At 33.7% G+C, this 15824-nt stretch overlaps 1 protein-coding gene across 2 annotated transcripts in view; it reads right to left on the minus strand.

The window, feature by feature from the left end:
* Positions 1–15824, minus strand: part of LOC145680778 (uncharacterized) — a 64819-nt gene that overhangs the window by 22122 nt on the left and 26873 nt on the right. For both annotated transcript variants that reach the window (XM_081751776.1, XM_081751777.1), the window contains exons 2-4: positions 15622–15762; positions 10582–10669; positions 999–1072 (exon numbers count right to left, since the gene is read on the minus strand). In XM_081751776.1, the coding sequence (XP_081607902.1) occupies positions 999–1072; positions 10582–10669; positions 15622–15761 (302 nt within the window). In that variant the 5' untranslated portion in view covers position 15762. The remainder of the gene's footprint in view (positions 1–998; positions 1073–10581; positions 10670–15621; positions 15763–15824) is intronic.

Here is a 15824-nt window from a genome sequence, read left to right on the forward strand (position 1 = left end):
TCACAACGGTTTTCATCTGTCTCCATGTAATGCCAAGATTTGTTTTACTGGGCAACTTCTGTGAATTAGGCTAAAATTAAATTTATTTTACCATGAATCGTTCCGTATTTTCCTTTAAATTCTTTTGTGCCTGCTTTTTATGTAAAACGAGCTGACTTTACATATCCTTAAATTTTCTACAATAACTATTCGCAAGTTTTGCGATGAACGAGAGAATCAGCGTAACTCTGAAATTTGCAAAGTCCTCGTCTAAATGACTGAAACCTTCCCACAATAAGAATACATTTCTATCTACTACGATTATTTAGTTTCAGTTTAACCGGATGTTGAGAATATTTAATTTAATTTAAAAAAAAAAAAAAAAAAAAGCAGTTGGAAAAAAGCACAGCAGACTATCCATTTATCATTAATCCATTTAATGATATCCATTTAATATGGGGTCACTGACTGTGGTAGAGCGCTCACCTCTCGTGTAAGGAGTCCTCCCTGATTCGGTCCCAGCCCAGACCACGTGAATGAGCGGTGTACAGCATCGTGGCTGAGTTCTTGGGACTTTTATACCACCAATGTTTTAATAAACATTATCTTTTTAATCACGTCTCCTTCTAGGCTAGAAAGCATAAATGTGGAACGTACAACTAGAATTTTCAGTCCATTTAGTAACATTTTATATCAGTTAATGTTTGTAATTTTAGCACTTAGTTATGACAGTTCTTTTCTATTTATTTATTTATTTACCATAAAATATATATTTACGTATACGGAAAGTAATGGTTTGAATCCTGAAGTATGAAAATGCTCTTTCTCGTCCGTTTTTTGAGGAACTTTGGATGTTCTTAATGGTTAAGGTGGTTGGGTGCCACCCTTATCTGTATTGCCATGCAATTTTAACTTATGAAATTTCAACGAGAACTCGTTAATATAATTAATTCCTTAATAAGGGGTCACTATGAGCTATTTGATTTAAAACACTATGCTATTTGTTTCCATTCTCTTACCTGTGGTCAAGTAAGATGTCAATCACTGTGTCAATTCTGCCATCCGGGAAATAAATGATCTTGTCTTGTTTACACTGAAAATGTAATTTAATTTTCATTATCATTTTTGATTTGAACAACAACATATTAAGATCAAGTAATCAACAGTATTGAAAGATTGCATTCTATCACACAAATCTATTAGCCCTTGAAACGGAGGACATGCAAGCTCCATAATTTTATTAGGATTTTCTTTCTATGAAAAAAAAAATCCTCCTTGTCTTACAAAAGAAAATAGAAGTAATCTTCCATGCTTTTATTTTACTACTAATATTGTAAAATTTAATCTTTCAGCGTTAATACTTTCTTTCTTCATTGAAAAATAAAAATTAAAGTCCAAGTTTAAAATTTACAAGTCGGACACGGCTTTTCAAGAGACCTGCTGCATTTAACACTGTATCCACCACCAGTACAAAATATTTAAGCCTGAACTAACTTTCATATTATAATCACTTTACCATAAAGGTTGGAACTTTAGGAAGATTTAAACTAGTTTTTTCTCTTTCTTCGCAGAAGAGAAATAAATTGATATTCTGATTACCTCCACCTGCTGTATGTTTCAGTTGTTATACTACAAGATCCTAATTTCGGTACTACTTATACAGGGTGCGGCACGTAAAACCGACACGCCGTAATATTCTGGTATATTGTGTTTTTGGCAACACTTAAATAATTTACCTTCCTACCAAGAGATGGCGTGTCGAGGTCGGGTCGACTTACGTGACCTGCAGCAGTCACGTGCAGCCGCAGCCAGTGAAACTTGTCGAAACCAGTTGAGAAAAAGGCCTCGTTGTGTTAAGCCGAGTGAGTGTCAGTGTGTGATAATGCCGTATTCGATACCCGAGCGTGTTGCCATTGTTGAAGGGTTCATTCTCACTGGATCTTTTGTGAAAACAAAGAATGTGTTTCGGGAGAAATTTCCAGGACACAATTGAAGAACTCAAGACCAGGATCCAGGATGTCACCAATAGCATTACAACACAAGAACTGACAAGGGTATATATGAATCTCCTCAATCGTGCTCACATGTGTGTTGAAGTGGGCGGAGGACACTTTCAGCACCTGCTGTGAAGGTGGGTAGTCATATTCAATACATTACATTTCATTTATGTGTTGTAGTTAATCATATTCAATACATTACATTTCATTTCATTTTATGTGTTCACTTTACGGGCCGGTTTTACGTGCCGCACACTGTATTTACAACTAAAGGAAATACAGATTTTGAAATAATTTCTGATTTAATAGATTTTTCAGTATTTTTAATATATAGTTGTGAAATTTCAAATAAAATTTGTACTATAAGCAATTTACTGAACTATATTCTGATTTTTAAAATATAAGTGTACACTTTGTTATGAACTATTAATTAATGTTGTGATACAAATTAATACATTTTAAAGATGTGTTGATTCAATACCACGAATTACATTCTGTAGTTGAAGTCCGTTTTCACTTGGACAAAATTTAAACTTAAGAGAGCAAATAATGTTCATATCAACATTAAGGCTGTGTCCAACACTCGAAATGCGATAGGATTTCCCTATATAATAACATGGCATATTTCTTTCCAAAATTTTATGAAAACTATTTATTTTATACAGTTCAAAATTCGGCCAAATGTTTGTTAGTATTAATATTGCATGTTCACTTTTACTTTTTCTTGCTAAGGTAATATTAGAGCGCGCTAATTAAAAATTAATTTTGTTCCATTTAAAAGCTATTTAAGATATTGGCTGCATTTTGCAACAGTGCAGAACAGCTGATAGGAAGCTAACCATGTAATTTCTTTCATTCTCTGCCCCCGATAGGTCACGTGCGTGAACTTAGGGTTGTCCGCGGAGAAAAAGAAACAGATGGAATGCAGATTGACAGCAGATAAGAGCAAAGTCTTTTCTCTCTCTTCATAGATCGTCAAGATTTCGTTGATTTTACCTAAACATCTCTGCGAATAGTTACATGTACAGGCATATTGCAGCTAACAAGGTACGAAAGTTTCAGAAATCTGTCTAGGTTGTTTTCAAGTGAGGGAAGTCTGTTCATCTTATAAAATTAGTTTCGAACTGTATAGCGTAGAGCAAACTTACTTATTTGTTGCATCAACCGACAAAAGTTTACATATAGATCAAAGAGAAGTCTTAGGAAAAACGGACGATATACTAAATGCTGCTACTTACTGTCTGTTAGGTATATTCGTATCAAAATTAAAATTGTCTAATAAATCTAGAAATGAGTAAAAATAAAGAACGGTCCGTACTATTCTTTTACTATATATATTTTATTTACTTATCTGCGTTTTGAATGGCATCGAGAACCCAATTCTTTTCCTTTTCTAAAAAAATCAAACGAGACTACAGGGGCCTACGTCTCAAAAATTCTAGTCTTGTAATACAAGTGTGAAACTTCTCAGAATCAAATATTTTACACTTGCATATACTGTAAAAAAGCGGCAAATTAAAAATGTCAGCAATAGTACTTAGAAATAAATTTTACTATTACAGAGTATTCTAGTATTTCTACTTCATGATATTTGAAGGATTCTCAAAAAACATTACAAGACGAGTAGTTGTGAGAAATAGACCGCTGCTGTGATATATATACACAAAACTGACGAGTAAATTTAAATGCATTAATTAATATTTATTTTAGAAAACGAAATGTCAGATGGAGCCGAAAGGCCATTTTATACCGAAACATTAATAACAAAGGCAAGGAATTGTGGAAATGAGGCAGAACATATGTGGGGAGTACATCATCCTGGTGATATTCGCCTGGTGGGACAGAAGAAAATCGTGGGTGAACATTATTATTATTATTATTAATAATAATAATAATAATAATAATAATAATAATAATAATAATAAAATTACTTTTAGTATCACTTATCGATTTTGCTCTATGGAGCTGTGGATTTGGTTTTAGTTTGATTTCAGCTTAGCGTACCGTTCAGCAGCGAAGCTATACGAGACGTGGACATACAGCGAGAGAATACGAACCACTCGAGTTCCCACCGGAAATCGAACCCGGGTCTCCCGTGTCAAAGACGCGTATGCTATCCACATAGGCCCGAGGGAGCTCTATGGAGCTATGGGGATCAATATTGAAACTGGAAAAGTGGAATTCTTTTACCATTTCCGGTTTCAGTAGAGAGAGATAGGTAAAGATGGTATTTTTCTTGAGATGCTCTTGAGACGTTGTTTGAATTCCCAAAAACTTCTCGAGCTCTAACAGTTTTTGCTCTATGAAAATCAATATTGAAAACGGAAATAGTAGTAAATTTCTACCACTTCCCGTTTTAATAGTGAGATAGGGGTAGAGGTGGTAAATTTTCTTGACGTTGAATCGATTTCCGAAATCCTCTCGTCGCTAGTTATTTCCGTCTTTGATTTATGGCCATTAATGTTGAAACTGGTTGTGGTTGACTTTTTCCACTTACGGTTTAAATAGAAGGTTGTTGGAGGAGACGGACACGGAACCTATTCTTGGGGTGCTGAATGGCTTCCAGAAAACTGCTTCTCGATATATCTTATCGTCTTTGCTCTATGAAAATCGATATTGAAACTGGAAGTAGTAGTAAATTTCTACCAGTTCCGGTTTTGATAGAAAGAAAGGGGTAGAAATGGTACATTTCCGAGAGACGTTGAATCAATTCCCTAAACCCGCTTGTCGCTAGCTATTATAGCTTTTGATTTATGACCCGTAAGTGATCGATCTCTATCACTTCCGATTTATATAGAAGATTGACGGAGGAGATGGAACCTATTCTTATGACGCTAAATCTATTCCGGAAAACCCTTCTCGATATCTCTTACCGCTTTTGGTCTAATACCTGTCAACAGACAGAGCCGTTCTATTAGACTTCCGATACTTATGCATAACAGTTTGGAAGTATAATAAACCCAAATAGAGGAAATATTGTTCATCAAATCTATTTTCGTGCAGATTAAGAATGTGGGAATTTCAAGAATTCTTTTACATCAGTTATTATGCCCTGAAGAATAACTGGGACCACGATGGCTCAGTGGTAGAGTGCTCACCTCTGGTGTATGGGGTCCCAGGTTCGATTTCAGCTCGCGCCAAGTGAGCTTTGTGGTGGACAAACGCCATGTGCGTGGGTTTTCTTGGGGTCCTCACGTTTCTCCCACTTTCTTCATTACAGCATTTCGTTCATTCATCATCAGTCTCCTTTAGCGTATCCGGTATAACTGTGGGACGTAAAACTGAAAGATTTCATTTCATTTCTAAATAATAACCTAATGCATTCTACAGCGTTCTATTCTTGGCTAATACCCAATAATAGCGTACAGATTGATGATATACTTGGAGATTGATATGCCGTAAAATCGATTATTCATGCAAAAAATGCACCAACATCTGCCAGCTAGTCACTACAAGCAAGAATGATATCTGCTTCGTTCAGATAATGTTCCTCATGAGACGAGACGAGACGATAAGTACGATTTTCTCGTCTCATCTCCTAAGTTTAATATGTCTCGTCTCGTCTCGATCCTTGAAGACTTTTTCGCTCTTGTCTCGAAATTTTATTGCTCCGTTTTGTTAATTTATGTTAAAATATTTATGTCTTATTTTTTTCTTAATTTCAACTAGAAATTTTCACAACAGTTCCGCATCACTATTGTTCTACAAATAGTGTGATATACGAACATTTAAACCACATTTATTATTGGAGTAAAGTGTGTAATGACTTCGATATTTTAAATGTAGATAAATACTCTTCATTGCTTTCGTACCATCATTTGTGTTGTACGTATGATGCGAAAACTTAATGAAATTATTTCTGGGGATTGTAGCACGATAGCCTCTAAATACGCCACTGATCAAAACATATTTTTCATAATTTTTGGTCCGTAAATGCATAACATTTACTAAATACATATGTTTATTGCACTGTTCATATAGAACAATATCATGGTGGTGGAACAAACTTTTTAGTGCTGTACTTTAGTTACATGAGTTTCAAGTTATCCGCCAACATAAATAAGTTCTTCGTTTCTGAGTTAACATATTTTATCCGTAAATTTTCCAAAAAAGTGGCCACCTCATTCTTGTTCTGTCTCTAATTAAATTATATAGTGAACGTGAAATGTGAAGATCTATTTTCGACGCAAGTGTTAATAAGCCGGGAACTAACTACTTATCTTTCTTTTTCTCTTTTAAAAATTAATAAAATCACTTATGTTCTGTCTTGTAATTTATTTATAATAATTATTATTATTTTCCAAGTGTACAGTGAATATTTTAAATATATATTCGAAACATTCTATACAGAAGAAATCTCTACTACAGGGTTTGGTCCCGCGAGATTTTAGATGGCTAAGTTTTATCCCGCGAGGGTCTGGCAAGGCTAGATTTCGTTTTATGTGAGATTTTCGCCAGGCGAGATTGTGGGCCGTGAGATTTTGGTTGCGATGTTTCATCCACAAATCATCAACAAATCTTTTGTATTGGATGGTCAATTACAAAATAGAAGTATGCACGAATGCTAATAGATGGACCAATATAGCTTTCTGTGGATATATTTCTATTGATTCCGTGCAATTTGTGATCATTCCACTTTGTGGCAAGGCCATTACTTTTTATGTGTCGGCCAAATTTGATTGAGAGTTTGATAAGATTCCTCAGCGGAAAATAATAATTCCAGTTTACGACCAACCGGTAATTGTTTCTTTATATAAATCAGGAGAGTAGAAGTGATCCACATTCTCAGGTATTTTTCTCTAAAATTATGAAGTGTTATGAACTACGTAGGGAAAACAAGAATAAACGTCTGTTCAAAAGTGACGCAAATGTAGATTCCTAAGAAGTAACGTAACGTTGGTCAGGAAACTGAGTCAAAATACTATATAACACACACACACACACACATTATATATATATATATATATATATATATATATATATATATATATATATATATATAATTACAGGCCTCCTAGTAAGACATTGAAGAAATATAGGACAGTTTGGTTTCTACAATAAAATATGCTCTGAAGCACAGAAAAAAAATATAAATGTATTGTAAGAAAGGGACACCCTTCACCCGCCAACCTTCCAAGAGTTTTCCAGTATTCATTGCAGATTTTACGGGGCACCACCAATTTTAACTACAATGCACAAACACAAATTAGTAATGCAACTGGAAGTATTATTTCTTTAAGGATACCACCTCTCCATATATTCTGAATTACAGTTTTCACGTTAGTTTTTCTTTTGTTTTTATGATTTTTGTAAAAACAATAGAATTTACACAAGGCATTGAAACTAGTAAAAACACTAAAAAATGCAGCTCTAATATTGTTAGAATTTAGAATCTAGAATTCGCACTACCTCAGAAGAAAAAGAAATAGTTAACTCTTATTTGTAGGATTACTATGGCATTTTTTATCACTTTTTACATGTCGTTATTCATACATAATTTTGAATACGTAAATTCAATTAATGCACGCAAAAATATTAACTATTTCTCTACTTTCCTACTATCCTTCTAGTTCTTTTATTTACAGATGAACTTTATTCTGACATTATTTTTCGTTACTTCGTATCTTTCTAATGAAAAAGGAAGACTGATAACTTATTTCTCTGTAATGAAATATTTGAATCTAATTAAACATTGAATTATTTGATCAACGTATTTCCCTCTGAAATAAATAATGTAAGAGCATTTTATTCATCATAGCTCTGCAAACTATATATACATTTCTAACAACTGTTATACAACATAAAATTCAGGACATTCCAATTCATAAATAATTTCCAGGCCATTTCCAGGATTTTCACCATTCTTCTGCTTTTCATGACTTTTCCAGGGCGTTTCCACGACACACTTTTATTTTCAGGTTTTCCAGGACGCGTGTGGGAACTATGCATATTATGTACAGCAATATTAGAAGGCGTTGGGATATGTTGGTAAATACCAAACACACCTCCATGCCTAGCGAATCCAAACACACTTCCATGTATTATAAGAAACTGGAGCTTGGTAAGGTTTCTCAGCTAAGCTTCATTGGGGAAGAATAAGCACATAGAAAAAAAAACCAAGAGTGGACATGGGAAGATAGGAAAAAACAAATTAAAAAATAACAGTAAGGATTAGTGACTAATCCCTTAGTAAAATAAGCTAAGACATTCCTCATATTGCTAGTATGTAGAAATTTAAATCACCACCGGAACAGCCCTTGGTTTGTGTTTTTAATAATTCAATCACTGAAAAATATAGGAAATATAGGACAAGTAGGAAATAGGAAAATATACACACATTTCTAAAATATAGGAAAAAATAGGACAGCTGGGAGCCCTATATTATATATATATATATATATATATATATATATATATATATATATATATATATATATATATATATATATATATATATATATATAAAAAATTAATTCTGTAAACCGAGTTTTCAATCAAAATCAAATAAAAAATATTTCATTTGTTTACCTTTGGAATACCAATATTTGGTCCAAATGATCTAGATCCTCAAAAGTATTGTACTATTTATTTATTTTGTATATTACTATTTCGCACACACCTAAAATGCCATCATTTGTTCTTTTATCTTCCCAGACATTTCTTTTCAAGTTGTTTTACTTTTTAAAGTAACATTTATTATTTCGGAATGCAAAATATTGATGATAATGCTTTTACAATGATAATTTTGTGTTCCTTCTGTCGTGTCTCCTTTTTTCACCTCGAAAAATCAAGATTTAGGATCAAAAATGATTGAAAAATGAAAATCAGGAAAGTTTACCCTGTTTGACAAGTCTTGTTCTAAAATACAAGTAAAAAGATGTGTAGGTAGATAACATTGAATTCTGACAGCGGCCAGTCTTGCCTCCCGCAACCCTTTCTTTTTACGAATCATAATCAGATTGTCAACTAACCTAACTTTGAAGATATCCGTACTCCACATTATTAAATGAACGATCTTTTCTCATTTCGTAACTTGTTTCCCTCCCCTATCAACCTTCTGAAGATCAGTGAGGAACAATGGTGTGAATGGATCAGAAGAGCGTGTTTATTTCTTCACCTCCACGAGTAGGAAATCAAACCCTGCTGATTCTGCAATACCTGAATGTTGTTTCCAGCGTTGTCACATTTTCTTGTAAAAAGTAATATTAATGAACTATAAGAGCTAGTTTAAAAATAAAAAAGTGAACATGTAGTTTTGGTGTAGGTTGACATCTGGAGAAAGTTTGAACTGCATAAGACATAGTTTTCATAATATTTTGGAAAGAAGTTCACCATGTTATTATATAGGCACTGATGATCTCAGGTCCAAACGTCAGACACGGCCTTAAGAGGTCGTCCGTCGGTTTGCTTTTTAAAACTTATTCTCTTATAACGTGATCTAGTTTACTAATTTATTGAAAATTCAGTATTTCACTTAGACGTTTCATTTCTATTTATTTTTCAAGATGTGAGAGAGAGAAGTCATCTACGTATTGCATCGATACTTGATCTATGCCTTGGAGTAGCGATTATCCTAGTTTCATTAATGAAAGGCCCTAGATTTAATCTCAGGACAAGGCAATCAGAAGCAACTGTTTCTTAGGTACCAACAAGCAAACGATGGAATGGTACCTAAATTTAGGCCCTGGCTAATTTCCCCCTACTTCTTTTTTCATTGTTCTTATTGGTTTTAGAAGTTAATTATTTTATTAGAAATAGGCCTCGTAGGAATCTGGAACCGTGTCAGATAAATTAATAGTCCCTACCTTGCTCTTTCAGGAACAGACCTTCATTATTATCAGAGTTCTAATTCTATAATAACAAGTGCTTGACATATACCATTTCTTTTACCCATATCTTGTCATGTACCCATATCTTTCATACCTTTTTAGAAATTTAACAGAACTATTATTTTCTCTTTAAAAAAGAAGTTTTCCAAAAAGTTTTTTTTTATTAAAAAAATGGTTTAAACCAGCCAAGTCTGTTTATCATTCAGCAACAAACCTATACAAATGAATAACAACCTTATACTTGACATGCGTTCACAAAAATCGGAGATCGGTGTTCTGAACTGCTTAGATAAATCCCTGATTATTCGAGAATGAATTATGTTCTTTCGAAATGTTTAAACTAAATTTATGGACCAGATCTTGAGTTAATCATGAGAACGCATTAAGAAGACAACTTTGCCATTCACTCTTCGAAGTACCACCAGCCTGTCTGGAAACTAAATCTTGAACCATTCTCTCCTTCGCAGACTTCAAGTGATTTTGATTTATACTTCTGAAACTGTAAAATCGCTTGAGTGCGAAAATACGTATGATCCAACAAGGAAATAATAACCAGGACAAATGCTAGTAAAAACTGTTGAAATAATCAGTAAATACGTTGAAAAATAAAAGGACCGACCTACAAGTCCCTTGAATGTGTGTCAGGATATGGTGCAAGAAAGCTTCTGTACTTGTGTATTTTTGAAATGTAGCTAAAACATCAGTAGTTAGCACATGGCAACAAAAGTTGATTGGATGTTTAAAAAAAAAAAAAAAAAAAAGCTTTAAATACTCACCACCCAACCAGAGTTGAGAAGGAATGCTCCTCCATAAGGATACTTCCACACTTTGGACATAAATGCAGGGTTTTGAAGTTTGATTTCTCTACATGGTAACAAAGAAAAAATAACATATCACTTCTTTTTCTTTCTTTCACACACATTATATATATATCTATATCTATTTATCCATATGATATATATATCACACAACCAGTGCTGCAACATGTGAATAAGTTCCTCCGAGTCCAGTGTAGCCATTACCTTGCATCAGTGTAGTTTGGCTGGGTGTTTTACCTGGGTCTCAATTAATGTCCATTTTTGCCAAAAAGTTGTGAAAACTGCGATCAAAGAGTACCACGAGGATGTTCTCTACAAGGTTGGTGAAACCTCGTGGCATCATTATGTTCAAACATAAGCTAATAGAAACTAACTAACAACTAATAAAAACAATTTCAACTAACAGAAACAAAATGTTGAAATTTCGTATCGTGCAAATATTGACAAAGGATGACACTGAACATACAACTAGATTAACAGTGTTGTTAACCCACAAAGTTTTATTTTTTATTTATTTATTTATTTTTTATTTTTTTCAAATGGCACTGTCACGTTATTACTACATAATTCAAATCTATATGTAAAAATCAGAATTTACAATACTACACATCTGATACAGCGTTGCAAACTACGGACGCTACAGTATCACAAACATGAAAAAAGTACCAAACTTTGGAGGGTTCTACAACAGTAATTACACAAGTCAGACGAACGGGGAAAATGCCTTAGTGTCGAACTCTAAGATCACCATACTACGGATTCGGAACAAGTAGGAACAAAGTTACAAAGAATTGAAAATTTGACTTTTTTCAAATAACTTTATTTCGAAAATGTGTATAGATAAATATATCACATCCATCTACGCACATGTTCTCCAATAGATAAAGATCATAATGCAATTCACAGCAATTTGGTATCACAAACCACTTCAGGGTGTCTACTAAAATTCCAGAATGAAATTTCATGACCTTTTTGTGACCTTTTCTTTACCAAACCATAAAATTTCGTAACATTCAAAAACTAATAACAGTAAACGTTCACCTATCCGCTAATCTTGAAATTACATATCTAAACACACATGATGTAAATATGACAAATCCTTAGCAATCTTTCAAAATTGTCACACTAATTGTAAACAGTTGTACTGATGGATTATCTCTCTTTTAAGTTAGCTAACACTGTTTTACTTTTATTTTTTAAGCTTTTTCGATCTCCTGAAATACTGCAACTTCCTTTTCTCGGTCTGTTGTAACAATCTCCTTTTCTTCTCTTCCAACTCTTTAGGGTATTCTGTTTCCATCTTGATTTTGTCCTTGTGTTCCTCATCTCGTTTTTGCTTCAAACCTTCCATTCGTTTCAACAAGGCATTTTTCACAACCATGATCATAAACTTTGTTGCCGATACCTGATGTAAACCTCCATAATACGGCACAACATACGGAACATTGGGAAATCAAAGAATATTCAGAGAGGTTGTCCACTAAACATTCTTTGTTAACAGAAAATTCTCTTTCTACAGCACTATTTGCAGCGGCCCAAATCTGTCTTCAACATTAGGGGGACGGGTAAGACCGTTCCCATAATCTTTTTTATTTATTTATTTTTTAAGTGATGTTCAAAATATTAATGAAGTTGAAAAACCATGCTGTGGAGGATTAGGGAAGCAGAGTTGCCTTCAACATTGGGAGGAGGGCAGATTTGAAGCTTACTCTGGGGGACATCAATTTCATCTCACTTTCCTTTGTGGCAATCGGACACAAATCACATCTACCCCAAAGAACCCACATTTCAAATCTGATTATTGGGGGGGGGGGGGCAGTCTCCTTCAGTTCCAAGATTGGAGGAGACATATCCCTCTCATCCCTCCCGGAATTTGGGCTAGTGACTATTTGCATGGAACATTGTAAATATAGGTTTAGAAAATTCTACAAGTATTTCACCATGACTGAAAATTTTTATGAGAAATACATCTAACCTTTCCTTCTTCCAATTAAACGACTTACATACTTCTTGAATACCCCCCCACACACACACACACAGCTATAAATAACTTTCCTTAATTTCATCTGCTTTGACGTAAGCTACATGGCTTTTCGAAATCAAGTCTTTTAAAGCACTAGTAATACAGATTCTCTCAAAGAGCTATTTGTCATCACATACGGAGAAAGGCATGATCCTCTCACCATAACCATGCGCAATGGTGATTTCTGATTAATGATGTAAACAAACGAGAAAATTTCTGCAATCTTTTCTGAAAGAAAGAATTCCAAGAATTTCTTTGCATGCTGCTCTTGCACCAAACCCAAAATCCACTGATCTAACATCTAGAAGATTATGTCTTTGTCTCATCCATAGCTATCAGTTGCTTGGCTCTTTTAACAGAAGACATTACACTCTTTGTCAAAAAGCTATTACCAATATTGTGAACCACAATACAGTTCGTCAAACATGAATGGTAAAAGATGCTTGTCCAATTGAAAATCTGTCAGGTAGTGTACTAGTTCTAATGCTATTGACTGCAGGAAGTTTCGCTTGTAGCACGTCGTCCGTTAAAAACTTCTGTAGAACGTGAAAATTGTGTGTTCGGAGTATTAAAGACACTTGATAGACATATTTCTTCAAGAAAGGCAACATCTCAATCGCTCGTTTGAATCTTGTGTGCGAATTAAGCCGAATTTCCATGCATGCGATTTGCTTGTCATTTGTTAGCGTCTAAAGCAGACCATAGACATTTTTGGCGGTGAATTCTGACGTTTGATAGAACAAAATTTTCCAATTTCTACTTATATTTGTACGAATAAAAAAAAAATCTTGACCCAAAAGCTAAATTTCGTGACTTTTTCTTGATTTTCATGACAGTTTTCTGATTTCGTGACTTTTTCGCGACTTTCCTAGCCGATAGACACTATGCACTTGCTAAATATGAAAAATATTAGTAAAATTTGATATACTGCTTAAAATGGCATATTTGTGGGAACTTTTTAAAACAATTTGTAACTTTACCTCTATAACATTAGACCACCACTTTTTGGTAGGACGCAATTACAAGTTCTCGAAATTACATAATTGCAAACGTTACCAGTTTTTACCATACCTGCAGAATGGCTTGAGACATCAAATTGCTGTAAATTGCAATATCATCCTCACATCCATTGAAAAACATTCATGCAATTGGATGAGGTACTTGTAAGCAGTTATTACAAATAAATACTTTTGAAAATAAGCCAAATTTTCAATCCCTTGAAACTTTGTTCGTATTCATTCAAAATCCACCATATTATGGTCATAGTAATTTGCATTAAGGTACTTTGTGCATTGCCTTGTGTCTAACTTGCGCTATTACTGATGTAGACGCCACTAAAATTTGGATGTTCGTAATTCGTAATACTGTAGCGTCCTTAGTTTGCAACACTGTATAATCAATGTCACATAAGTTTTCGGGTTTAATATGTATATTTGAAATATGTATTAACCTTACGTACTGCCATTTGAAAAAATGTATGCTGGGTTGGTAATGCTATTGACCTGGGGTATCACAGTGTGCCAAACAATGCTCCATGCCGATATTTGAAAATTTTATAGCTTCTTGTCTTTTAGTTTAAAAGTTACTTGGGGCTATTAAGATAAATGATTCACCCTATATATATATATATATATATATATATAAAACCAATTATCAGCCATCTCTATGATGTTTTCCTGGCTACGCCACTGTGGTGGAAAGGAGCATTGAATACAAATTAATATCAAAATCTTTCTCTCTTCTTCCGTGTCATCCAAAGTACATTCGCACAAATCAATAATATATTTTATGTACTAAATAAATTCCAAATACTAGGTATGTTGAAACATGCTTTGTTTCACAGAATACAAATCTGCCATTTACTTTGCGTTTATTCAGTGTAAGACTAAATGAGAGAGCGCAATATACTGTTCACGGTAACAATGGGTTATTTGCCACTATGAACATAAAATTTGAATATAATTTAACAATACAACTTGTTCGTAATGAAGTATTGATTAAAATGTGCACCATCTTTCCGCTTCTTTGAAAAACTTTTTTTTGACAATTATAACAGTTTTATAACACTTTTATCAAATACATCATATAGAAAACAATCATTTGGAAATGGCAAACCTTCATAAGTACGTAACTAAATTGAAATAAATAACTTTCTTTCATTACTTTAAGAAACTACTACTTTTTACTCGTTCTACAATTCGAATATGAACATATTTTGTATTATTCATGGCGTGTGTTTTAAAAATTACCCCGATAAGACAGGGAAAAAACAAACTTATTACATGTTTCTTTATTTCGAAGGTTTTCTTCATATACTATGTTATTAAAACAGCATGAGGAATTCAGTAATATGTTTGGTGCTGCATTCAAACTTAAAACAGGCTTTTCAGGAATAAATTCACATTGGTTACCCTTGTCTATTTCTTCTGTTATACGTCAAAAGCATGTAGATATCTTACACACAAGTAACCTGTCATTTAGTTCCCAGATATATTGTGGAACAACTCGAGTCCATTGATTTTGAGTAACTGTTTCGGGAACTTGAAACGTAACTTCTAATTTTAGTGATAATGTTTAATTGGCTTTTCTACCTCGATACTAGACAAGAATTAAGACAAATGTTACGAAACACATAAGTACCAACTCATTTTAATTTTCACAAAATTGTAAAGAGGGTACGGTACTGGCCTCTGAAATGAGCTCTTCGGTGGAATTTTACCATTGTTCTGGCCATGGAATGCTACTAGAGATAGTTATAGTCAACATATGTACAATGAAGTATTCAAAAGAAAGCAAAGGAGCACTAATATTTAAAAATATGAAGTATTTTTCTCAAAGGACTGACTTCAGAACATCACAAATTCGTCAATAATTAAGGATGGTCTGAATATGTCCTCGAAACTTTGATTGGCAGATTTATGCTGTTTTGGAAGTAATACTGAGTACTTTTAACTATTAAATAGAGTCTTTTTTACCTGTACTTGGATTCATTTGGATTCTCTTTAATGTTTCTGAATATACGGACCATAGTCTCAATACACGTTCTACTTGTTTTAGAATCGTGATTACTAATTAGGCGCCGCAAAGCTTTACATAAAGTATCTTCGTATCCCATCCTGAAACAGAAAATTTCATTGTCATTCTACAACACAATGAAATCAAAGGCCATCTTATAATT

This window comes from Thermobia domestica, chromosome 3 (genome assembly GCF_964235325.1).
Source record: "Thermobia domestica chromosome 3, izTheDome1.hap1.1, whole genome shotgun sequence".
In the NCBI taxonomy this organism is placed as follows: Eukaryota; Metazoa; Arthropoda; class Insecta; order Zygentoma; family Lepismatidae; genus Thermobia; species Thermobia domestica.